The sequence below is a fragment of the Mesocricetus auratus genome, unplaced genomic scaffold, assembly GCF_017639785.1.
Source record: "Mesocricetus auratus isolate SY011 unplaced genomic scaffold, BCM_Maur_2.0 Super-Scaffold_100003, whole genome shotgun sequence".
Classification (NCBI taxonomy): domain Eukaryota; kingdom Metazoa; phylum Chordata; class Mammalia; order Rodentia; family Cricetidae; genus Mesocricetus; species Mesocricetus auratus.
In genome coordinates, this window is record NW_024429188.1 from 48,209,159 (window position 1) to 48,235,793 (window position 26,635).

A 26,635-nucleotide genomic window follows, 5' to 3' on the forward strand; every position below is an offset into this window, starting at 1 on the left:
GCCCCACGTTAAATATTCACAATCTTCGTCAACAATTCCACTACTAGTATTTTTTCCTAAACTCAAAAAGTTATCTTATTTAATTTCTTCTTTATTTTTAAAAATTTGTATTTTTGGGAAGGCTCTGACCGGGTAGCTCTGGCTGGCCTGGAACTCACTATGTAGACTACACTGACCCCAAACTCAAAAAATTCTGCTTGCTTCTGCCTGTGAGTGCTGGGAATAAAAGGCCAAACTTGTTTCTTTTTTGTTTATTTTTGTGGTGGTCTTTGTATAGTCTGACTGTCCTGGAACTTAGTACTTCACTTAGATCACACTGGCATTAAGCTCAGCTCTTCCCTCAGCCTCCTGAGTGCTAAGATGCTTGCCACTACACCTTTGTGGGCAGCCATACAACTGTGGCATAGGTACACACAGAGACATGTACACATAAATAAAAATTTTAAAAACATTAGCTAGGCAATGGTGGTGGCGCACGCCTTTAATCCCAGCACTTTGGGAGGCAGAGGCAGGCTGATCTCTATGAGTTCAAGGCCAGCATGGTCTACAAGAGCTAATTTCAGGACAGCCTCCAAAGCTACGCAGGGAAACTCTTGTCTCAAAAAAATTGAAAACAACCTTTTAAAGCCTTGTACTTTAGTGACGAAGAGTAGATCATCATAAATAATGGGGGGGTATCACTGTCATTTTTTTTAGAATTTAAAAAATGTTAATTGCTTTTTTTAAAAAATCGCTTTAAAATCACTCCATAGCTAAAAATATCGTGGAACAAACTGTCAGTATATCTAAGGCTGGTCTGGAACTTGTAGCAATCATCCTCCATTAGCTTTCTAAGTGTTAAGACTATATACATGAGCCACCTGATTTTAGAACCACTCCTTGATCTTGATATTTATTCATGCATCAGTTATTTGTATTGACCAAAATTAAACACATAATACTTCCAAGTCCTAGTGTTGCTTGCTATTTAGGGTAGCACATTGAAACATGTATGTAGATAATTACAGTGAATTGTGATTAAAAATGTGTTTTAAAAATGTGATAGGCAGAGGTGATGGTACTGGGGCTGGAAAAGTGGCTCAGAGGATAAGAAGTGATGGTACCATAGGGGTAGAGAAGAGAGAGGACAGCTAATTTCTGGTTATAACTACCGCTCAAGAGCGTGTTTTGTGGGAGTCTAGGTGAGCCATCTTACAGCAGACTTATTAGCATAGTTGGAGAGTTCTGAGTGAGTTAATACCTCACTGTTCACTTTGGAAACATCTCCATATTTTTGAAAACTGCACATTGTACATTTATTTGAATGTAGTTGTATATGTGTCTTTTAAAGATGTGTGTATAGGGACTTGAGGGATGGCATAGCAGTTAAAAGTGCCTGTTGCTTTTTCAGACATACTACTGTAATCCCAGTCCTTGAGAAGGGGGAGGCAGAAGGATAAAAGCTTCAAGGTCTTGTTCCATTACATGGGGTTTAAAGCCAGCCCGGGGTCTAATCTAATACATTTAATACATTATTACTATTTTAGTTTTGAGATAAGGTTTTGCTATAGACCAGCCTGGACACACATACGCTCTCTTTTTTTTTTTTTTTTTTTTTTGGTTTTTCGAGACAGGGTTTCTCTGTATTGTCTTGGAGGCTGTCTTGGAACTCGCTTTGTAGACCAGGCTGGCCTGGAACTCAGAGATCCACCTGCCTCTCCTGAGTGCTGGGATTAAAGGCGTGTGCCACCAACACCCAGCTACATGTACACTCTTAAAGTATCTTCTGACCTTGCATTTTGGAAGCTTTGTCAGTATTTATTGGAGAGTTTTGATATTTTATGGCCTGTGTTGTTGGTAGCTCTCACTTTAAAAGCCTCTTTTTCCCCCCAGTTTATTCTTACCATGGATTCAAGCAGCAGCAGCAGTGATGAAGACTGTGAAGCCTGTAAGTAGAGCCCGCTTTCAACACTAATGCACATCAAGCATCTTTGCAGAGTTGACTGAAATGAGATTTGGGACAGTTGACTTGATCTGGTCCTTGGTTTGCCCCCTCTAGTGTTCTCTCTGGGTTGCTGAAATGAAGTTTATTTCCCTGCTGTCAAGAGCAGATCTTCATGTTTTCTTTATGTGTTGTTTACCCCTTTTTTGGTTCCTGAGTCTTCTTTCAGTCCCTCTCAGTCTTTTTGGGGGCTATAAATTTTCTCCCTTCCATCTTCCTCCCTCTCTTCCTTTCTTTGGTTTTCTTTCCATTGTTGGACATAGAGCCCAAGGTGTGCTAGGCAAGTGTTCTACCACTGACCTATATCCACAGTTTTAGGGAAATGTAAATTTTACTAGCTCTAATTTATAAACTGGTTTTCAGGAGTAAAAGACAAGAGATACTAGGTTTTATCATGCTTCCTAACGTTTTTTCTTTCCTTTATTTAGATATGTCTGAATTGCTGGAGAAAAGGTCTAGGTAAGGATAATTGTTGAAACTTTACCTTAAAAAAAGTAAATACCCGTTGTTCTGGGTAAGAAGGTTTTTGTTTTTGGTTTGTTTTTTTTTTTTTTTTTGGTTTTTCGAGACAGGGTTTCTCTGTATTGTTTTGGAGACTGTCCTGGAACTCACTTTGTAGACCAGGCTGGCCTCGAACTCACATAGATCCGCCTGCCTCTGCCTCCCGAGTGCTGGGATTAAAGGCATGCTCCACCAAAGCCCAGCTCTGGGTAAGAAGATTTAAGAGTAAATGTCACATTTTCTCTGAGAACAAACACTACGCGATACTGACAGGGTCACGATGGTTGTTTGACTTCATAACCAGTTTTAAACTATCTGATTTTTGCCTTGGGCCATTGTTTAACTGTTCAGCTGTTGCTTTTTTGTTTTTTGTTTTTCGAGGCAGGGTTTATCTGTGGCTTTGGAGGTTGTCCGTGAACTAGCTCTTGTAGACCAGGCTGGTCTCGAACTCAGAGATCCGCCTGCCTCTGCCTCCCGAGTGCTGGGATTAAAGGTGTACACCACCACCACCACCACCAATTAAATTCTTTTCTTAAAAGAGCAAGTGTTCTTAACTGCTGAACCATCTCTCGAGCCCATAGAAGACACATTTTTTTTTTAGATAGGGTTTCCTTCTCTGTGTAGCTCTGGATGTCCTGGAACTCAGAGTTCCTCTGTCTCCCGAGTACTGAAATTGAAGGGGTGTGTCATCAAACCCAGCCGACAGGAAAGATTCTTGCTGGGTGGTGAAGGTGCATGCCTTTAAATCCAAGTATTCGGGAGGCAGAGGCAGGCGGATCTCTGTGAGTTCAAGACCAGCCTGGTCTACAAGAGTGAGTTCCAGGACAGCCTCCAAAGCCACAGAGAAACCCTGTCTCAAAACCAAAAAGAAAGAAAGATTCTTTAAGGCTAAAGCAGTAAATAGGATAGATAGCAAAGGCCCATCAACTTTATAGTTTAAAAGAGATGATGCATGGTAGAAGTAGATTAGCCTTGGTATTTCTAGTGGATACAGGAAAATATAGTATTTGGAGTGTTTTTCTTTCATCATAAGTGTTTCGTGTCCAGGAGATGGATCACTGAGTTAAGGTACTTGCCACATAAGCCTCATGACTTGAGTTTGATCACCAGAATCCATGTAAAGGTGAAAGAAGAGAATTGACTTCACAGAGTTGTTTTCCATATGTGTTCTGTGGCACATGCACATTCCCACATACTATATGAAACTTTTGTTTGCTGGGAGAATTGATGCTGAACAGTTAGAACTGAGAAATTAGCAGTGATTAAGAAGAGAGTACCATCGTTGAGGTAAAATCTTCAGGGAAGTGTTTTCTTAGAATTAGCACACAGAAGTGGTGTTCCAAAGGTGGCCAAGGTTGTACCTTGTGCTGCCAGCAGAACCAGTGTAAGAGTCACCCAGGTGGTACTGGTTTTGAAGTCATGGAGAGCAGCTGAGACTTGGTATTGTATGGCAGGGCTGAAGTCCCCAAGAGAGCCCAGAAGAGGCTGTTGGTGAAAGTGCAGCCCAGTTGCAGCAAGAGACCTCAGCATTTTGGAAATGCCAGTTCCATGGGACAGCCACCAAGAACAGTAGCAGCCTTGGAGTGGAGCCATCATGATCTTAGACAATCTGTGTGTGGGCCGTAGTGGGTGGAGCTAGAGGAGTGGAGGAGCCAGAAGACCATGACTGGATCCCAGACATTAGACACTGAATTCTTTACACAGTTGGAGTTTGCTTCTGCTTTGTTCACATTGTGACTGTGCCCTGGTTCTTCCCTCTTGAAGTAAGAAAGTGCTTAAATGGCTCTTAAATCTTACACAAATTCTTCTGAAAGTTGATGAAGAATGATAAGCTCCCCGATGAGTTCTTCCCTGCCCCAGAACTGTTTAAGTACTTGCACTCTGACAAGGCCCAGTTTACTCTTAGTGGCTGACAGATGCCTCCTTTGGGTAGGTTGTAAGAAAAGGGAAAGGTATAGAGAAATTAGGAATGATTGAAAGGTTGTAGTTCCAATGAAGGGGGAAACAGAATTAGTGTAGGAAACAACCAAAACTTAACAAGTAATCCTGATTGTTATAGAAAATATGGAAAATGCCCTGAAGGGAAGGATATTGTGGTCATATTTTTCTTTTGTTTTTTCCACTTTATTACTTAGCTGTGTGGTGATCAACTCAGACTCTGATTCTGATTCTCCCCCTGAGAAAAAGAGAGCTAAGATCTGTGAAATGAACAGTGAAGGCAAGTATCATTTCACTTAGAGTAATAGCTCAGCTCTGAAGCCTTGTCACATGTGGCAGTTTTAGGATCTGACTCTGCACACTCTTAGTTTATGATGACTTTATAGCCAATGCCATCATTTTTTTTTCTATCATGTGCTGGATGTAAGTATGACTGGGTTCCCACGCCTTGTTTCCTAATACAGTTGCAGCTCTTCCTGCTGCCTAGGACTTGGGTAGAGTTCTGTCTGCCTAGACTCTGCTCCTCCCTCTTCCTCTCTTTCCATTCTTTATAAATAAGAATGACAATGATGAGGCAAGGGTAAGAGAACTCAGCTTTTCTTCCAACTTGGTGGAGACTGTGATTGGGGGAGGTGCCAATTGCTATCTATCTTCCAAAAGTCCATCCAGGCCATAATGACTAAATAAAGAAATTTTCTAAGCTAGAGAACTTTAACTTGATATTAATTAAATAATTATTGATGCAATTGCCCTTGTTTTGCTATAGAGCACAAGGCAGCAGGTTTGTGTTTGGGAACAACTGAGCAAGTACCTCATGTTCAGACAATGTGATTTTTAAAGTGGGCATAGTATTTCATTGCTAGTTTAGCTGTCATTGCTCTTAGTAAAATGCAAAATAGAGGGAAAATAATCTATAACCATGATTTTTAACTGTGATTCAGAATGTTCAATCACTCAACCAGTTTCAGTTTAATTCATGCTCAATAACCTGCTGATGTCTGTATGTACAGAGTAGGTAGAAGGAGTGTATTTACAGATGTCTCTTGAATTTCAGATGAGTCTTCAGACACGTCTTCTGACACGTCTTCTGACCAATCTTCTGACCAGTCTTCTGACAAATCTTCTGACGAGTCCTCTGACGAGTCCTCTGACAATTCTTCTAACACTGAGGGCTCCAGTGTTCAGAAGACTTCAATAATTGTTATCGATGATGATGACAATCCTCATTTGAGGGATGCTGAGAAGAAAAGAGATGATTCCAGTGTTGAGTGCCAAATGCCTATACCCGAAAAAGAGGTGATTGAATGTATTGAATCTGAGCCCACTTCATCTGATGTTTGTGAAATATGGGATCTTGATGAAAGTTCCAAACAACCACAATTGGAGCCCGAGCAGGAACCCGAACCTGAGCCAGAACCCGAGCCTGAGCCAGAAACAGAGCCAGGGTCCCAGTGGGAGCCCAAGCCAGAAATTGAGCCAGCCAAGCCTGAGCCTGAGCCCCAGTGGGAGCCCGAACCAGAAACCAAGCCAGAGCCAGAGCCCCAGTGGGAGCCCGAGTCAGAAATAGAGCCAGAACCTGAGCCGGGACCTCAGTGGGAGCCTGAACCAGAAACAGAGCCTGAGCCTAGGCCCCAGTGGGAGCCTGAGCCAGAGCCAGACACCAAGCCAGAACCTGAGCCGGGACCTCAGTGGGAGTCTGAGCCAGAAACAGAGCCAGAGCCAGAAACCAAGCCAGAGCCAGAGTCCCAGTGGGAGCCCGAACCAGAAACAAAGCCAGAGCCTGAGCCGGGACCTCAGTGGGAGTCTGAACCAGAAACAGAGCTAGAGCCAGAGTCCCAGTGGGAGCCAGAGCCCGAGCCAGAGCTAGAGCCCAAGCCAGAAACCGAGCCAGGGCCCCAGTGGGAGCCCGAGCCAGGGCCCCAGTGGGAGCCCGAGCCAGGGCCCCAGTGGGAGCCCGAGCCAGGGCCCCAGTGGGAGCCCGAGCCAGGGCCCCAGTGGGAGCCCGAGCCAGGGCCCCAGTGGGAGCCGGAGCCAGGGCCCCAGTGGGAGCCGGAGCCAGGGCCCCAGTGGGAGCCGGAGCCTGGGCCCCAGTGGGAGCCGGAGCCTGGGCCCCAGTGGGAGCCGGAGCCTGGGCCCCAGTGGGAGCCGGAGCCTGGGCCCCAGTGGGAGCCGGAGCCTGGGCCCCAGTGGGAGCCGGAGCCTGGGCCCCAGTGGGAGCCCGAGCCAGAAACAGAAGCAGAGCCAGAGCCCGAGCCTGGGCCCCAGTGGGAGCCCGAGCCAGAAACAGAGCTAGAGCTAGAGCCTGGGCCCCAGTGGGAGCCAGAGCCAGAAACAGAAGCAGAGCCCGAGCCTGGGCCCCAGTGGGAGCCCGAGCCAAAAACAGAAGCAGAGCCAGAGCCCGAGCCTGGGCCCCAGTGGGAGCCCGAGCCAGAAACAGAAGCAGAGCCAGAGCCCGAGCCTGGGCCCCAATGGGAGCCCGAGCCAGAAACAGAAGCAGAGCCAGAGCCAGAGCCTGGGCCCCAGTGGGAGCCCGAGCCAGAAACAGAAGCAGAGCCAGAGCCCGAGCCTGGGCCCCAATGGGAGCCCGAGCCAGAAACAGAAGCAGAGCCAGAGCCCGAGCCTGGGCCCCAGTGGGAGCCCGAGCCAGAAACAGAGCTAGAGCTAGAGCCTGGGCCCCAGTGGGAGCCAGAGCCAGAAACAGAAGCAGAGCCCGAGCCTGGGCCCCAGTGGGAGCCCGAGCCAGAAACAGAAGCAGAGCCAGAGCCCGAGCCTGGGCCCCAGTGGGAGCCCGAGCCAGAAACAGAAGCAGAGCCAGAGCCCGAGCCTGGGCCCCAGTGGGAGCCCGAGCCAGAAACAGAAGCAGAGCCAGAGCCCGAGCCAGAAACAGAAGCAGAGCCAGAGCCCGAGCCGGGCCCCCAGTGGGAGCCCGAGCCAGAAACAGAGCCAGAGCTAGAGCCCGAGCCAGAAACCAAGCCAGAGCCCGAGCCTGGGCCCCAGTGGGAGCCCGAGCCAGAAACAGAGCTAGAGCCAGAGCCTGGGCCCCAGTGCGAGCCTGAGCCAGAAACTGAACCAGAAACAGAGCCCGGGCTGGGGTCCCACTGGGAGCCCGAGCCAAAAGCAGAGCCGGAGCCCCAGTGGGAGTCTGAGCCAGAAACAGAGCAGGAGCCCGAGCCTAAGCAGGAGCCCGAACCCACAGGGGAGCCAGAGCTAGAACCAGAGCCTGAGCAAAATGTTACAGCCAAAGAGGCCAAGGAGAGAAAGGCTGCAGCTCTGTTGGCACAACAAAGAAGGAAGAGAAAAAACAGATTCATATGTATGGCACCTCCTAAGTCACGTCGGAAACGACGTCGTCAGGCCATCTCACAGGATGTGCCCAGCCTGCCAAGTGCCTCTGCAGAGCCTAGTCTTCCTGATGAGCCCACAGTAGCAGACCAACCTGCTGACCCTGCCAAATGCCCGCCATTAAAGAAACCCAGAGGCAAAAGGGCACGCCCACACAAGTAAAAAGGCTCTTTCTGCAAATGGGGGTGGGGGCTCTCATGCCCATCTTATGCTCCAATATGTTCAGTTCCCCTGGAGTGCTTTCCCCCTGAATTTCCTGTCTCCTGTCATGGGGACATGTTAAGGGTCGTCATCTTCAACATGTCCCCATGACTCTGGCCAATTGTCAATTCTTCTGTGCAGCCATAAGTTAAAGTGACTCCTTCCTCACAGTTTCAGAGTTTTTCTAGAGTGTTGTATGTAACATCTTACTGAATTTGTTCCCTCAGTCTGTTCTAAAGAGGACTCTTAATGATTTATTCTCTTGAGGGTCTAGCCACATGAGTGGGATGTAACATGTTTAATAAATGTTAAATAAATTGAGTGAAGTCTCTGGCTGGAGTTATTGGTACTGTGGATTCTGGAAGATGGTGAAAGGCGAGGTTTGGCTTGCAAATCGGGTGAAGGTGCTGCTGGGAATATGGGGTACATCATACCAATATTTAGATTGCATGCATTGTAGTTGGTCATGCAACCTTGCTTTCAACGCAGGACAGAATCTTTATTTTTTGAGACAGAGTTTCTCTGTGCTCTGGCTGTCCTGGCACTCATTCTGCAGACTAGGCTGGCCTCGAATTCACTGAGATCCACCTGCTTCTGCATCCCAAATGCTGGGACTAAAGGTGTGCTTCACCACCAGGCCAGCAAGACAGAATCTTACTCTGGTCTCTCCGCTGGTGGTTGGTGACCCCAGATGGAGTCACTCAGAAGGTAGCAGTATGCAGCCTGCCCACACAGTCTTGTTGGTAGGTGCTGCCCTGTGCTTGCCTATGAGAGCCTTTTTTCTTTTCTTTTTTAAACACAAGAGTTTCTCTGTATAGCCCTGATTGTCCTAGAACTCACTCTGTAGCCCAGGCTATCCTCTTACTCAGAGATCTGCCTGCCTCTGCCTCCCAAGTGCTGGGATTAAAGGCGTGGGCCCCCACCACCACCCTGCCGGGAGAGTTTTCTTCATGAGCTTCCCTTTCTGTCAGCTGCTTGATGGTACCAATTTTCAGGGTACAATCAAACTATTATCCTTTCAATAGATTGTGGATGAAAAAGTTGAGGGCCTTCTCAGAAGAAACCCATTGCAGCCAAAGTTGAAAATTGCAAGACTGGGTATGTGTGCTGCTCTTTTGATCATTTGCATGGGATTTGATTGCATATTTTTTGCATGTTCATCAGTCCAGGGAATACCGGAGATTCCAAGGGGATGAAGGAGTATGGCTAAATGAAAGTTTCTGACCCTAAGTGGGCATGCACATGCAGAGTGATGAGGTCACCTGCTGATGCTGCGTGTCATGGTCATCGTGGTGGGCTCCCCTCCCCTCTAGCCAAAGTACCATGCCTGTGTGCTCTACTTAAATCCTAGTCATTACTTGGCAGAAGGCTTCCTTCAATCTCACAGCAGCTCTGGCCTCTGAGGTTTCCTTTGTCCTTAAACTCAGGTCAAAGGTGACTATGTAACTAAGGCACTTTTTAGGCTGGACACAGGCAGATGGCCATCAGTTTGTACTTATGCAAGCCAACACAATTGAATGTAATGGCACATTAATCCCAGAGGCGGGACAATTAGGAGTTCAAGGCTGCCCTCTACAAATCAAGCTCAAGGCCAATCTGGGTTATTTAATACTTTTACCTCAAAAATCAACAAACAGGGCAATCAGAGTGGAGAAAGTAGAACTTACATGTTCTGGGATTGGACGGGGTGGGGGTAGGGAGTTAGTCTTCCAGGTTTTTCTGGCGCTTTCCATGAATACATTTCTCCTTACTATTGTGTATATTATTGGGTGTTGATTTGTTTGGCAGGATTGGGGCTAGAACCCTTAGCTTTGAACATGCTGCCAAGCACTCTGCCACTGAGTCACATCCGTGCTATCCTGTGAATTTTCAAAGCATTCGTGACTCAGAAAAAAAAGTGTTAGGGTCAGGTAGATTGCCTGGAGTTCTTTTATTTTTTATTAAGCCACAGGAAACTATCAAAAGCAAGTGATTGCATGGGTCAAAGGTATGTTAATACTTAAGATAGAAGTCAATATATTTTCTCATTTAGATTCTTTTAAAAATCTCACTTTTCAATTTTGTCTCTCTTTTTTTTGAGGGTTTCTCTGTGTAGCTTTGGAGGCTGCCCTGGAACTCACTCTATAAACCAGGCTGGCCTCGCACTCACAGAGATCCACCTGCCTCTACTTTCGAGTGCTGGAATTAAAGGCATGCATTACCACTTCCTGGCTTGTCTTTGTTTTTACTTTCATTCAGGAGTAATGCACAGTGACAACTGAATTATCTTTTTGTTTTGTTTTTGTTTTTTTGAGACAGGGTTTTCTTTGTGTAGCCCTGGCTGTCCTGGAACTCGATTTGTAGATGAGGCTAGCCTTGAACTCACAGAGATCCGCCTGCCTCTGCTTCCCTAGTGCTGGGATTAAAGACATGTGCCACCACAGCCTGACTACATCTGAATTATCTTAAAAGTATATTTGAAGAAGCGTGTGTGTGTGTGTGAACATTTGATTTTTTTGTGGTTTTGTGGTGCTTGGGGATGGAACCAGGTATAGTGACACTGTCACGTCTGCTGCGCGGCCTGTGTCCGAGAACGTGCGGAGGGTGTCGGGGATTGACAACACAGAGACTCGTTCAATGATATAAAGAAAACTTTAAACAGGCCCCAAAAAGGTTCAAGAAAAGCTCCCACCAGAGAAGCTTCTGCTCTCTCCTCTACCCTGGCTGGTTCTGCTCTGACACCAGAGGTGGATGTGTGTGGGTTTTGAAGGTGCGGTTAGTCTTTGGACAAGGTCGAGGTCAGGGCGGTTTCCGTGGGAAGGCCTTTTCCAGGAACTTATTGTATCGTTTTTAGTAAACATGTTTTTACTAAACATTGTCTTACAGCAGCCTACTCCCAGGCAGAAGGGGAAGTGGGTCTCTGCTCAAGGTCTGGTGTTCCCACATGACACATCTGCTAAATCCCAGCAATTGGAAGGATAAGGCAGAATGATTGCCACGAGTTCCGGGGCTAGCCTTGCCTATGTGGTAAGAGCCTATCTCCTAAAAATAAAAAACAAAAAACAAAATGAACCAAAAAAAAAACACTTCCAGAGGAAGGAAGGGTTGTAGGAGCCAGAAGGGTCAAGGACATCACAAGGAAGCCATAGAATCAACTAACCAGGACTCATAGGGGCTCAAAGTCTGAACCAACAACCAGGGATCATGTATGGAACTGACCTAGGCTCTCTACATATATGTGACACTTGTGTAGTGTAGGTGGAATTTATCCCTCCCAGCAGCCATTTCTCAAGTAACCAACACAAAGACTCAATATTACTTGTAAATGATCAGCCAATAATAGTTCAGGTTTGTTACTTAGCAAACACTTAAATTTAAATTAACCCATATTTCTTTTGCTTTTTGTTTTGTTTTGTTTTTTGAGACAGGGTTTCTCTGTAGCTTGGAGCTTGTCCTGGAACTTGCTCTGTAGACCATACTGGCCTTGAATTCACAGCAATCTGCGTGCCTCTGCCTCTTGAGTGTTGGGATTCCATGCGTACACCATCACCGCCTGGCAACCCATATTTTTTATCTACTCTCTACCATGTGGCTTGGTACCTCTTCTCAGTATGGCATGCCAGTCTTGTTTCTGTCTCTGCTGATGATTCCAGACTCCACCCTTCTTCTTCCCAGTATTCTCCTCGTTTGGCTCTCCTGCTCAGTCTCTTTCTGCCCAGCTATTGACCAGTCAGCTTCTTTATTTAACCAGTCATATGGACACGTATTCATTCACATAGTGAAAGGGATATTCCACAGCAGTCTAGCTTGGCCTACTTGTGGGACTTTTAACAATGGGAGCAGAGGCTGTCCCTAACGCTTTAACTGGCTTTTGAGAACCTATTCCTCACAATGGGTTACCTTGCCCAGCCTTAATACAAGGGGAGGTGCTCAGTCTTACCGAAACTTGATATGCCATGATTGATTGATAACCATTGGAAGCCTGCCCCTTTCTGAACATAAACAGAGGAGTAATGGATTGGGGGGAGGGAAAGAGGGAGGTGAAACAGGTTGGGATGTAAAATAAATAAATTAAACTTTAAAAAACACTAAAAACAATCAAATTTTAAAAACCCACTTTTGGGTCCAGGGTCATGCAGCGATGGGGGGCAGACCATCCACCACACACCAGAAGCAAGCTTTATCTAATGAACTGGAAGGAAGAAGCAGCAAGTTGTTACACCTTTATACATACATGCCTTCTATTTCTTTAGCCATGCAAAATTAACCTGAATTTACCTTCGCAGGAAATCTATGTGCAATACCTGGATGTTTCTTGAATAACGTTGAAAAACTAAAACAGTATTCTGGAAGGAATTTCAAGCGCAATAAGGAAGAGCTGGCTCAGAAAATCTACATACTACTTAAGGACACTGTCTTTGATGGAAAGGTAGAATCGATGAACGAGCATTTCTTGAATGCCTCTTGTATACCAGTACTCTTGACTGTTGCACTAACCTTGTGTACTTTGTCCTGGAGATGTGTTAGTTTAAGTAGAACTGGACCACTCCATGGGTAGAAAAGAAAGGTTTATTGGGGGTCAAACTGCCAAGGTTATCTATCTATCTCTCAGAAGGGCAGGAAGAAGCAAAATAGTGGAAAAGCATTTTGTATGACAGTTAGCAGGTGGGGGGGTCTTTGTGCTGCTACAGGATGTTCAGATTAATCAGGAACTAGGTGCCCTTACCCAATAACAATCCTTCTATTTACCCAGTTAGAGTCCTTCTGTTTAGGACATTGTCACTAGCACTGCCATATTTGGGGTCCACTTTGGATTAACAGACATGAGAGATAATGCTTATGTGAAAAAGAATTTTTGGGGGGTTGTATATATGAACAGATGGCTACTACAGTAGGAGACTAGTGGAGTGAGGATGACTGAAAGGTTTGAGAAGTCAGAAAATAGGATTTTCTCCAAGACATGAGGCTCCTGTTTGTTTTTGTCCCCAAGACGGGGGTTCACTGTGCAGCCCTGGCTATTCTGGAACTCACTCTAGACCAGGCTGGCCTCAAATTCACTGAGATCTGCCTGCCTCTCCCTCCTAAGGGAGATAAAAGGCACGTGCCACCACTGCCTGGTGACTCCTGACTCGTAAAGAATGGTTAGTACTAAGAACAGCAGTAGGGAAAGGACAATGGTCGAGGCACAGAAGATGATGGGAAGGAGCTAGGCAGGTTGCTTAGCCTCATTTTACCCGTGTCTCCTGTAAAATGAGGCCAGTCATAGTACAGTAGTCTTTCTGTGCTGGAAAGGAACTAGTTCTAGTACCCTGCAACAAATGGCAAAAGCTACAGGTGCTCAAATCCCTCATATAAAATGTCCTCTGAGTATCCTCCTCCTCCTCTATACTTCAAATACCGGTATGTTACTTATAATGCCTAATAGAATGGAAATACCAGATAGGAATAGTTGTCATCATGGTAAGGGAAAAAATCTGCATGTATTCAGAACAGTTGCATGTTTTTGTCATTTTATGTATTATTTGACAGTTCTATACATTTATGAAATAAATTTTAGTCATTTTTTATCTGTAGTTTATTGAATCCATGGTACAGAACTCATGGATACAAGGCCAGTTGTACTTACCACCTCAGAATTACCGTTAGACTGCAAGGTTTCATATTCATAAAGTGCTTAGAACAAGGCCTAGGCATAGCAAGTTCTTGGTTTGTTGTCTTAGATGGCCTTGGGAATTAGGTTAGGGGAAGTTCAGTTTAAACCGGTAGGCACCAGTGCACAGGAATATGTGCCAATAGTTTGGTGGTATGAACTGGATTAGAAAATCCAGAGGTAGGCCGGCATTGGTGGCACACTTGGGAGGCAGAGGCAGGCAGATCTCTGTGAGTTCGAGGACAGCCTGGTCTACAGAGCGAGTTCCAGGACAGCCTCCAAAACAATACAGAGAAACTTTGTCTCGAAAAACCAAAAAGAAAAAAAGAAAAAAAAGAAAGAAAGAAAGAAAGAGAAAGAAAGAAAGAAAGAAAGAAAGAAAGAAAGAAAGAAAGAAAGAAAAAGAAAAAGAAAATCCAGAGGTAGAGACCGTCTGGCCACTCCTCTTGTTTGTTCGTTTGTTTTGTCATGCTTCCTGCATATGAGGGAAGCTCCCTACCACTGAGCTATACCATCACCCATAGATCACTTGTTGTTTAATCCGATTTTATAGTCTTCTGATGAAGAGACTTTGCAGAGGGAAGTTCTTATATCCTGAAGGTATGTCCTCTAGCCTTTGTTACCCTTCTTCATGCTAGTGATATTACATCAGATGAGTGGGTCCAAAAGCATTCTGAGTCGTGCAGATGCAAGCCTCAGCAGGCTTGTACTTCTCTCCTTGACTGCCTCAGCCTTGGATCCATGCATCTAAGCACAAAATCCTACATTCATATGGCCTTAACAGTCTCCTTCCTTGTGTCCTGATTAATTAACCTATTAATTGTCCTTCCCAGAATGTTTAGCTTTGTCGTTTATTTGCATAAATTTCCCTTCAGTATGCTTATGTACTCAGGGCCAAGAACATAAGAAGACAGTTTCTCTTTAATTTTTTAATTTTTTGAGATTTTCTTATGTTAATATTATATTTATAGTATTTCTACCACCCCTGTTCCAACTCCTCCTATGTCCACCCCTCTCAAATTCATGACCTCTGTAATTTGTATGTGTGTGTGTGTGTGCGCGTGTGTGTAAAAGTTACTGAGTCCATTTAGTGTTGCTCCTATGTACATGTGTTTAGGGCAGACCACTTGGGATTGGATAACCTATCGGGTTCATCCCTGGGGGGAAAAACTGATTATTTCTACAGGGCAGCTATTGCCTGTAGCTTTTCATCTAGGGGTGGTGCCTTGTGAAATTTCCCCCACCCACGCTGGCATGTCCTCTTATATTTTATTAGAGGGAGGAAAATTCTTGCTCTTATTTCCTGATATGCTGAGAGTTGTTCTAGCAAGATAGCTTAGCAATTAAGAGCACTGATGGCTCTTGCAACAGATGCAGGTTTGGTTCCCAGCAAGCACGTGGCAGCTCGCAACTTCCTGTATCTCTAGTTCCAGAGGATCTGACACTCCTTCTTGTTTTCTGGCCTCTTCTGGTACACACATGTTACACATAAACTCAGGCTTATACATATACACATACATTTTTAAAAAGTATACCTTTATAACTGCTTTCTGATATTTTTGTTTGCTTTTCATTTTCAGTTGCCAGAGACTGCTGGTTTATGCACTACCAATGAGCTACAACATCCCAAGAGGGAGTGCTATGCTAAGATTGTGATTTCTCTGAAAGTCTGTGACTCTGCAGGTGATTCCAGGAATATGGTGGCTGATAACAAACTTGTTAAATTACTCTTACCTGGCAGCCTATGCCATAGCTTTGAATTGTCATTTCTAGGTAGACAGGCCTTCTGTTTGTTGCTTAGAGGACATCATTATTGGATGTTTCGCCATTCCGAAGAATCTAACATATTTTCCAGGCCCATCTGCACATATCCCTTGCCAAAGTCAGCAGCATCTCCATTCTCTCAGTTGCCAAGGGTCAAGAAGCCCCCTCTAGCCACTTATCAACTCACTCTTCCAGTTTTCCCATTTGTCAAAGCCTGGGTACTCACGCCCTCCCTCTTCTCCCTGCTGTACTCACTGGCTCTCAAAATGCAACCCATGATTTTCTAGATCCAATCATGCTCTGAAAGTGGTCTACCATTGAATAGCAGCTACAGCCCTTATTAATCAAGAGTTTTGTCTTATTTCTGATATGGTGTCTTGCTATGTTGTCCTGGCTGGTCTTGAACACCTGGACTCAAGCAGACCTCTTATCTCAGATTTCTGAGTAGCTGGAACTACACACAGATGTCTGCCCCGAACCCTGATTTGATGTAGTGTTGGCTGACCTCATAATGTATATAGTCAGTTCAAACTGACCCCGAACAATAGTCCTCTTGCTTCAGACTGTCCGTGCTGGGATTACAGCAGTGACCTTCTGTTTTTTATTTCTTTTTTTTAATTAAAAAAATATTTTTTTTCCTTCAATATATTTTGATCATGTTCTTTCCCTTCCCCCAACTCCTCCCAGATCCTTGTATTCAACTTTATATATGCTTGCCTGTGTGTGCCCTCTAAAAAATTAAAAATAAGAAAACAAAAAACTAAATAAAAACAAAGAAAATAATCAGGAAGATAAAAATATTAAAACAAACAAAGCAACGTTGTTGTTCTGAGATAGGATCTCACTATGTAACTCTGACTGATCTCTAACTCACAGTCATCCACCTGTTTCATCCTCTGTAATCCCTGCTGGGATTATAGGTTGTGTATGGGCTTAAGTAGCCTTTCTAATTCTAAATTCAGTCATTTGTTAAAGAGTCTAGCTCAGGGCAGGTGAGATGGCTCAGTGCCATTAAGTCTGCTGATATGAGTCTGAACCCCAGGACCTGCATAGCAGAAGGGAAGAGCTGGCACCCACAAGTCCTCTGGTCCCCACCTCTGTGCTATGGCTTGTACATGTACACACACATAATAAATAAATGTAATTCATTTTTTCATAGAAGAGCCTAGTGGAGATCTCTATCTTACCCCAAGCTTTTGCTCGACAAATCTCAAGGTCAAAGATACCTCCTGAGCCCACCTTTGTCCTGAGAACGAAGAAACCAAGCCTTGTCCAGGTACATTTCTAGCAGTGCCCCACAGAAAGATGAACATGCTGGAGCTGCTCCCCCAAAACCTGACCACTTGAGGAGTAGCCAAAATCCAAACTGGTTTGTTGTGAGTAGAAGTTTTATGCTTAGACTCCTGGAAAGGCAACCCTTGCAGCTATCTGTGTATGTTTCTGTGAGACGGCCTTGTGTTTGGCGGGAGTGAAAGTCAACGGCTTGTTGGGTAGTAGATCAGAAGAAAATCCATTTTAGTACTGACAACTTCCTGCCATTCCTCTTTCAAGATCGAATCTGGGACACTTTGATCCATGAACTATACCATGCAATATAACTATAACTCATGGCAGTATTATGCTCAAAAATGCAATTCAGTATACCCAGATCTGCCTAAGGTCACCCGTTGCCACAACTACACAATTAACTACAAGATCTATTATGAATGTATTCTGTGCAAATACAGATAAGACCTTTTCAGATTTTTTCCCAATTATTTTGTCATTCTACCCTCTAGTAGCTGTTTGTTTACTTTTTCTGGTACTGGGAACTGAACCAAGGGACTCATGAGTATCAGGCAAACATTCCACAGCACCCCTGCCTGAGCCGTATTACTAGCCAGCCCTCTTTCTTATGTTTTTTGTTTTTTTTTTGAAACAGGGTCCCAGCAAGTTTTCTGTACTAGTCTTCAGCTAGCTTTGTAGCTTAGGTAGGCCTTGAACTGTGGCAGGACCAAGTAGATCTTTAGTAAGTCTATGGAACTTTCTGACTTAAAGAGTCAATCTCACTATTTCTGTGTTCTCTTTCTCCATTATATCCCCTGATTTAAGCTGGCCTGACCCTGCTGCTGCCTGGGGCCCCTCAGAACCCTCAGAAAATTGCTTTGGGCACAGGGCTAAGGAGCTGGAACTGTTATGGAGGTGTCGTGATTGAATTTTGTTTGTAGTATGGTGTCCCCTTCCTCACCAGGATTGGCCACTCTACCAGATGGTTGAACACTGAACACTTCATCTGTGCCAGATGCGAAGGGCCTCTGGTCTTGCTGCCATTATTTCAGAAGGATAGAACCCTCATTGTGCCCCATGTGAGACCATTTGTCAAATGTGTGCAGAAGATTTATAGAGCCGTGTTTAACAGGACAGCAGGGATCAGCCACATGGATTCCATGAAAAGACTCAGCAAGGATTATTTTGCCAGTAAACAAAAGGAAAATCCTTAAGGTTTTCCTGGGTATATTTATGTAAGCCAAATCCTTTACTGGCAAGAAGTTCTAGAGAACTCTATTTCTCTATTTCTGTAAGGCTTTTTTCTTGTTTGTTTTTGTTTTTGGAGACAGGGTTTCTGTGTATTGTTTTGGAGGCTGTCCTGGAACTTGCTCTGTAGACCAGGCTGGCCTCAAACTCACAGAGATCCACCTACCACTGCCTCCAAAGTGCAGGGATTAAAGGTATACACCACCAACGCCCGGCATAAGTTTTTAAATATTGGAGTTAAAAGTGTTTTCTGACTTGTTATTAATGGTGATTGTTCTTTTTAAAAATTGTATTTTCATTAGTGTTTTGACATGGGTTTCAAGTCCCCTGGAACTGGAGTTATAGACAATTGTGAGCTGCCTTGTGGGTGCTGGGAATTGAACCCGGATCCTCTTGAAGAACAGTCAATGCTCTTAACTGCTGAGTCATCTCTCCAGTCCTCTGGTGATTTTTCTTAACAAAGAGTTCTTTTGCTAACCATACAATATAACCCTTGACAATACTTGAAGCCCTTTGGATCCACCTTGGGTCTTGACTTTGACTATGTAGTTTTAACATGTGGAATGAAACAAGAAAATTATGTTTCTTGGGAGAGGGAGGGGTGACATCATGAGACCATTGTAAAAGAGTAGGTTGTAAAGGCACTGCCTCACAGCAAGGCTACTTCCAGCCTGTTACACCTTCCCGTGTATGAAGAGCCACCCTGCTTCATGAATTCCAGCTGCTCATGGTTTTGAGTGAAGCTGTCTACACCATGTGATTATTCAGAAAAATAAATATTTTCATCTCACTTTATAGTTCTCTTATTCAAGTACTCCCACAGACTCCCTATCTCTGGGAGCTATGGAGGGCATGGATAGGATGCAACATTGGATAAGTGTATTCCTGTGGATACCACAGAAAATGACTACAACCTGCGGCTTAGAGCAGCACGGATGTGTTACCTTAGAGTTTTGGAGGTCATGAGTCCAGGATGAGTTGTCTAGATTACGATCAAGGTAATGATAGGACCTTCCTTCTGGAAATTCCAGTTTTTTGTCTTTTTCAGTTCCTAGAGGCCTTCCACAGTCCCTGGTTCATGGCTTCGTTAAAGACAAACGTTTTTTTCCTTTGTGACACTTCTACAGACTCTTGTAATGATACTGGGTTCACTTAGAGAATTTTTCTTTGTGTGTGTGTGTGTGTTGGAGCACGTATGCATATGCACATAGAAGCCAGTGGCAAACCTTCGGTTTCATTCCCAAGAGCTGTTCACCCGCCATAGTTTCTCTTGTGGTTGTAGGCATTTCTGTGTTCTTCCTGTTGCCACTTCCCCAGGACTGGGGTTATAAGTGCACACTCCTTGCCCAGCTTTTTATGTGGTTGCTAGGACCAAATTCAGCTCACTGTGCTTACGTGATTAGTATTTTACAAACTGAGCCCTCTCTTCAGCCCATTATTATCATTATTATTTTTATTATATGTTATCGTTTGTGTCATAGCACACATGTAGAGGTCAGAGTCAGTTCTTTTGGGGAGTCAGTTCTCTTATATCTTGTGGGTCCCAGGGATTGAACTCAGGTTGTCAGGCTTTTTTTTCAACAGAGCTTCACTGTGTAGTCCTAGCTGGCTTGGAATTTGTTAGGTAGATGAGGCTGACTTTAGACTCACAGACATCTCCTGCTTCTGTCTTCCCAGAGCAGAGATTACAGGTATATACCACCACATCCTTCTGATTGCTTAAGCAGGACTTTCCTTATGTAACCTCAGGCTAGTGTCAAACCCATAGTGTCACCTGGGCTAGCTTCATATTGTTGATCTTCCTGCCTTATTCCCCGAAATTCTTGGATTACAGGTATATGCCACCATGCATAGCTATTCCCTTTTGCCATGTAAGGTGATTTATAATCACAAGTTTTGCGAACTGGAGCATGGATGTCTTGAGGGGTCCAGTTTTTGGCCTGCTACAAATAATGCTTATCTTTATCAATGTACCATTACTGATAATGTAATAAGCAGGATATATTATTTTGACATTTTTTCCCAATTGTTTCTCTTTTGTAGAGGGATGGAGTATTTGGAACACTGAGACTAAGTGTGACTGCGTGTGTATATGGGGCAGGGAAAGCTTCCCCAGCTAACTGCTTCCATTCCTTCTCTCCTGGGCTCCAGCATATCTGCAGCTTCGAACAAAGTCCAGTATGTCAGAGGGTCATGGTACATCTGTCACTTTACTGGGAGGACTGATGTGCAGTGGGTAGCCCTGTCACTTGCCCTTCTGGAAAGCTCTGGTTATTTTTTCCATTCAGCTTTAGATGTGGAAAATGCTCCTGTTGATCACTTTCTTGGTGGCTATGTGCTAATGACTTCTAGAAAATCATCAGGCCCTGCTGCTGGTGTGTGTGTGTGTGTGTGTGTGTGTGTGTGTGTGTGTGTGTGTGTGCACGTTTGTGCACGCACGCACGCATATGTACATGTATGTGACGGTCAGAGGAGCATATTTGGTGTTCTCTATTGCTCCCCATCTTATTTCTTTGAGACAGGGTCTCTTCCTGAATCTGGAGTTTATTTCTTTCCCCCAACTCCAGGCTGGTAGCCAGTGTTGGAATTACAGGCACACATGGTCACATCCAGCTTTTACATAGGTTCTGGTGGTCTGAACTTGGGGTTCTTTGTGTCTGCTCAGCAAGCATTCTTTCCAACTTAACCATCTCCCCAGCCCCACCTTTTGTAAAGTATTTGTTTATTTATTTATTATGTATGCAGTGTTCTGCCTGCATGCCAGAAGAGGGTTCCAGACCTCATTACAGATGGTTGTGAGTCACCATGTGGTTGCTGGGAATTGAACTCAGGACCTCTGGAAGAGCAGCCAGTGCTCTTAACCTCTGAGCCACCTCTCAGCCACCTCTCCAGCCTCAGCCCCGCCTTTTTTAAAGCCCATTTCTCCCCAGTAAGATCCTGTAGTATCCAAATAACTGATACACGCTTCTCTGACTGGCCTGTGATCCCATTGCCTTATCCCAGGCTATCCTTACAGCCTCATCATCTGTCCCTTCCCCTATCCAAACCCTAACTCCAGCCAGCTGAGACCACTGTGTAGCTCTGGCTGACCTTGATCTATAGACCAGGTTGGCCTTGAACTCGTGGAGATCCACCTGTCTCTGCCTCCCAAACACTGGTATGTACCACCACATCTGGCCTAGCTGAGACCACTTATAGACTCCCCAAAATATTGTTTTCAGTCTCTCTACCTCTGATAGTGCCCTCTCTTCTGCCTAGAAATAAACACTCTTTTCTTCTCTTACCCTTGGAGATGCCACTTACCCCTGAAGCCTCCAGGAAGCCACCCCAGATAGCTTCTGCCAGCATGCCAAGCCTCGGACTCAGCATGTGTGGCCTCTTTGCTTTGTAGCATAGATTGCTTGGCATTTGTTAATTTTTACCACACCCTCCTGGCCTGAGCTTCTGGGATCCAGGAGTTATGGCTGGTGGTCCCAAAGTATACCTAGACAACTAGTTGCTTAACTGTTCACTGCCACCACCCAAGCCCATGAGGATGTCTTAGCAGCTCCACTAGGCAGCAGGGGGTCCAGCAGAGGGCACAGCAGAGCCCAGGAGGGCAGAAAGGCAGACTCTAGGCCAGATGAGGCAGGAAGTACACTCTTGAGTCCAGTCAGGCCTGGCCTAAATGATGACTGAGTACACCGTGGTCCTCATTATCTTGTTTATTGAAAGTTGAAGCAGAGTTTTAGACACAAAAGTGGGCAATCTTGAGATACAGGGGACCATAGGCAAGGCCTGGCCCTCTAAGCTCTTCAGCTCTCACCACCTTCGCACAGGGAGTGCTGAGTTCTACTTGCTGCATTTGAAGGGTGGTGGCGCTCCAGGCAGCTAGCTCTGAAATAGCAGGATGGGTTATGGCATGCAAGGCTCAGTGATAGTGCTGTCCTTGGAGCTGGGAGAGTGCTTCTCAGGAGACCTGGAAGTGCTGGGCTGCCAGTGAGTCCCAGCAGCAAAGTTATGGGTGAGTCCGAGCTAGTTCAGCCACAACGAGGACAAGGACCTGGGTTGCACAGGCTACAGTTTCATTCCAGAATTACAAGCCCAAGTAGGAGGCCTCTGTCGTCTCAGACCAGGACGATTCCCGCCGTGAAGATGATGGCTGCCGCTGGGGCCCTCTCTGGTCAGAGCAGCCCAGGCGCATGAGCAGCCTCCACATTTGCTCTCTGAATTTCACCCCCACAAAGGCATACAGCAGCGGGTTGAGGCAGCAGTGTATGTAGCCCATGCCCGAGGTAACTGACTTGGCCACATCAATACGGCTTTCTAGACCACAATTTCGGGCCAAAACTCCCAACTCCACGAGGATGTCCACCAACACCACCAGGTGATAAGGGGTCCAGCAGACAGCAAAGGCCATCACCACCACTACCACCAGCCTTATGGCTCGTAAGCGCCTCTGACCTCCAGAGACCAGCAACACAGCCAGGATATGGGCATAGCAGTAGGCCATGACTAGAAGGGGCAGCAGGAAACCAGCTATCAGCTGCAGTATCCGCAGAGCAGTGCGACCCACCTGTGGGAAGTTGTACTGGCAGTGAGTGGCATTGAGGCGCTGATCACGGCTGGCCGACAGGAAGATGAAGTCTGGGAGGGCAAAGAGCAGACAGAGTCCCCAGACCACTATACAGGTGAGGGTTACACGTACCCTGGGGTCCCTGCGGTAGATCTGGGTGGCATGCACTATGCTCAGATAGCGATCAAAGCTTATGCAGGCCAGCAGGAAGGCCCCTGCATAGAAGTTGATGTTGAAGAGGGCACCTGCCACTTTGCAGAGGCCAGAGCCGAAAACCCACTGAACAGCAGCATCTACTGCCCACAGCGGGAGGGTCAATACCAGCAGTGCATCAGCCACAGCCAGATGAAGCAGGAAGGTGTCTGTGCTGCTCAGGGCGGCACGCTGGCTCAGTAGCACAGCAGCTACAGCCCCGTTGCCTAGCAGTCCCAGCAAAAAGAGGAGGCTGTAGAGGGCCGGTTGGAAGGCTTTGTCAAAGTTCAGACTGAAGTCCTGTGCACAGGGCGGGGAGTCGAAGTTGCTCTCGTTTTCCCCATAATCAAAAGCAGAGGTACTGTTTTCCAGAAGAAAGGCAAAGTCCGAGGCATCTAGCACTTGACGTTCACTAACCTGCCCAAGGAAGGGGAAAGAGGGAAGGGAGGCCATTCTTTGTAAAGGCCTGGCAACTGTCTGGCCCCTTTGTGCCTTGTCATTTATTCTGATGAGGGTTTCCCTTAGCAATAGCTCTGTCTGGTTTAGACTTTGAGTTATCGCTTTCTTTCTCCCAGACCCACTCCTCCTTAACTCCATCTCCTCAGACTGGGATGGTGACTCCCCTTCTCAAAGGCTGGCAACCCCTCAGCCCCTTCTGGATTATCACCCGGGCCAGGGGTCCTTTTGCAGGAGGAGGAACTTCCAGGTCTGGAGACTTCTAGTCTCCAGACTTGTCTGCCCCAATATCGTGACCACACCTGTCTTCCCAGGTGCTTCCTCTACTCCATCTCCTGGTCCCTGGCCCTCCTTTCCCTACCTCAGCCCTTGTCTGGTGACCCTAACTTCCTGGCCTCACAGAAGGCTTTTCTACAAACTGCTGTGTACCCCTACACACACCATGCATGCTTCGCTTCCCCTACCTAGAGGTTTGTGCAACAATCTAGGCAGCCACTGAGCTCCCCAATAGGTACGTCTCCCCAAGATGGCCAGGCTTATTTCAAACTCTTGGACTTAAGTGAACTTTCTGTCTCTGCTTCCTGAGTAGCTAGAACAATGTGGGTATACCCTTTCACCTGGATAGCAAGAATCCTCTTTACCCTTCACCTCATTCATCTCAAACTGTCCCAGAGCTAGAGATCACCAAAATCGAGTCTCTACAATGTGACATTTTCAGATAAGGCATCCAAGTCACAGAGGCAGGAGACATGCCGGTGGTTAGTGCTAGTGGCCAGGCTGAGTTCCCAAACCCCACTAATGCTCTTATAACTTCTGCATTCCATACTGCTTACTCAGCTCTCTGGTGCCCCTGGGCTGCGGGCCAGCCCAGACTTGTCCCTGGTACTATAGCTTGGCCACTTGGCACTGTATCGTAACTGAGCTAGCTGGGCAGCAGAACTTACCTCAAAGTACATGGCTAGGCTGGTACTCTGGCTGTGGCTGCTGGGGTCAGGTCGCGTGCTGCCTGCTTCTCTGCTTTGGCACTTGTGGTTGGGAACTCACAGTGAACAGAGGAAGTAAAGGTTTCACGGCTCAGCACAGCCTCTTCCAAAGGGTTCTCTACATCAGCCCTTCACAGGGTCCTTTTTCTGCCACTCCTGTGGCCAAGTGAATACACTTGGAAGAAGTTAGCCAGGAACTTGGGAGAGTTACCAAGTCTGCGGTTCTTGTCCTGCTCAGTACATTTCACGAATAATTAAGCATGTCTAGGAGCAGGTAGGAAGTGTGATTTGATGGCAGTTACTGGAAAAGGGAAGCCCACCCTCCGCAGGTACCTTCTCCCAAGCAAGTCTGGGATTGGAGTCTCACTAGGACTGGGGTAGAGTGGGGTGTGACAGGAATACCGCTATCATCATTGCATGGGAAGGGAGGAGGTCTCCAAGAGCAGCATGGCACCTCTTTTCTTCTTAATTTGGGGATGGTTGGATCTGACCTAGCACGGGTGGAGATATATATGTATATATAAAGCCATTATGGGATTATAATGAGTCCAAAGCCTCCCGGAGTGTCGTATAGTTTCCAGACCAGATGGAGCTGGTCAGGAGCACACTCAGCAATTGGGAGACATGTGAGAACTCAGTGGTTGGCAGCTGGCATTGTGCGCTACAGACAAGCAACACAGCTGATGGGACTGCAGGCAATCAGGAGGACTGGGCTTTCATCTGGTAACAGAGCAAGAAAGGCTGGGCCCAAGCCCAGTCACCCCAGACCCTTTCCTAGGGCCCAGCCTTTCTTTCTTTCTTTTTTTTTTTTTTTGGTTTTTCGAGACAGGGTTTCTCTATATTGTTTTGGAGGCTGTCCTGGAACTCACCCTGTGAAGGGCTGATGTAGAGAACCCTTTGGAAGGGGCTGTGCTGAGCCGTGAAACCTTTACTTCCTCTGTTCACTGTAAGTTCCCAACCTCAAGTGCCAAAGCAGAGAAGCAGGATTAAAAGCGTGCGCCAATTGGTAACGGGCAGGGTGGTGGCGGTACACGCCTTTAATCCCAGCACTCGGGAGGCAGAGGCAGGCGGATCTCTGTGAGTTCGAGGCCAGCGTGGTCTATAGAGTGAGTTCCAGGACAGCCTCCAAAACAATATAGAGAAACCCTGTCTCGAAAAACAAAAAAAAAGAAAAAAAGAAAGGCTGGGCCCTAGGGAAGGGTCTGGGGTGACTGGGCGGGGGGAAGGTTCTATGAGGAGAGAGGAGAGGTCTGAAGCCACACAATGGGGAAGTGGAGGGCAGCCCTGCTGCCAGGTGCAAGGACTGCTTCTGCACCACACTTGTCTCTCACTGCTCAGCAACAGGCCACGTGCTGGGCTGTCTAGGGTTCTGTCTGCTTTTACAGATCCATCTCAAAGTGGCTGGTCTGCAAAGAATGTTAGCACTTGTAATTTTGTTGTTGTTCTTTTGAGACAGTCTCAGTCTGTAGCCCAATCTGGGTTTGAACTCACAACCTTCCTGGCTCAGCCTCCTGAGTGCTGGGATTATAGGAATGCACCATTGCACACAGCATTTGGCAGGAGGGTAGGGTAGTCCACTATCCTTTAAATGGATAAGCTAATGTATTCATCCAGCTAAAAACAAGTGGAGATCCACATATTTTTCACGAGGCTGAACACAGAGGAGCCAATGCCTACATGGTAGAAGAGGCAAGTAATAGAATATTGTGTGTACTTTGGCACTACTGATGTATATTGTTGAAATCACCATACAAAACAATAGCATGCATGCATCATCGCTGGGAATTGGAAGCTAGGGCTGTTTAATGTTTTTCAGGGTCTTACTATATGACACTGGCTGAAGTAGAACTCAACAGGCTGTCCTCAAGCTTAGGGATCCGCCTGCCCCTACCTCCTGAGTGCTGGGAGTAAAGTTGTGGGCTACCATGTCTGACTTAATGTGATTTTTTTGAGACAAGGACTGCGATATAGCCCAGGCTAGCTTTGAGTTCATGACCCTCCTGCCTTAGCCTCCTGAGCCACCACATTGGGCTGACACTCAGTTTTCAAGTAAATTTTTCCACCAATTCAGTCCAAGCTTATTGACATGACATGTGCCTGTCAAGAGTCAATACCCTTTCTTCCTGTGGACACATGGGACACTTCTCTGTCATCTGCAGGGTTCAAGTCAAAGGGAACTGACGTCTTAAAGGATATCGGGAGCTGTGTGGATGGAGAGGATTAGGAGGATTCCTGAGGCCAGGACAGTCAGGGTGTATAGGACTTGGCATTTGACTACTTGTAGGGGCAGAAAAGACAGAAGCCTGGGAAATACCACAAAATCCCATTAGTGCCCACAAGGACCACAGTTTCCCCATGCCTGTTTGTGACTTATGCAAATGAGAAAATAATTGCAAAGGCCATATACTTGTCCTTCCATCTGTCCTTCCTTGCTTACTTGCTTGCTTTTTTGAGACAGGATTTCTCTGTGTAGCTCTGGCTGTCCTGGATCTCACTTTCTAGACCAAGCTGGCCTCCAATTCAGAGATCCGCCTTCCTCTGCCTCCCCAAGTGCTGGGATGAAAGGTGTGTGTCACCAC

The 26,635-nt window shown here is 46.2% G+C and overlaps 2 protein-coding genes across 2 annotated transcripts; one reads left to right on the top strand and one right to left on the bottom strand.

The window, feature by feature from the left end:
• Positions 1-1,627: 1,627 nt before the first annotated feature.
• On the top strand, positions 1,628-8,284 carry LOC110342944 (basic proline-rich protein). Its single transcript, XM_040744265.1, has 4 exons — positions 1,628-1,927; positions 2,410-2,440; positions 4,618-4,700; positions 5,475-8,284. Exons 1-4 carry the CDS (start codon positions 1,744-1,746, stop codon positions 7,922-7,924), a joined length of 2,748 nt encoding a protein of 915 aa, XP_040600199.1. The 5' UTR covers positions 1,628-1,743; the 3' UTR covers positions 7,925-8,284.
• A 13,275-nt stretch (positions 8,285-21,559) lies between these two features.
• Cxcr3 (C-X-C motif chemokine receptor 3) lies at positions 21,560-24,166 on the bottom strand. Its single transcript, XM_005081206.4, has 2 exons — positions 24,018-24,166; positions 21,560-23,034 (listed from the first exon to the last, which is right to left on the bottom strand). The coding sequence occupies exons 1-2, from the start codon at positions 24,027-24,029 to the stop codon at positions 21,946-21,948; spliced, it is 1,101 nt and encodes a 366-aa protein (XP_005081263.1). The 5' UTR covers positions 24,030-24,166; the 3' UTR covers positions 21,560-21,945.
• Between the last annotated feature and the right edge of the window lie 2,469 nt (positions 24,167-26,635).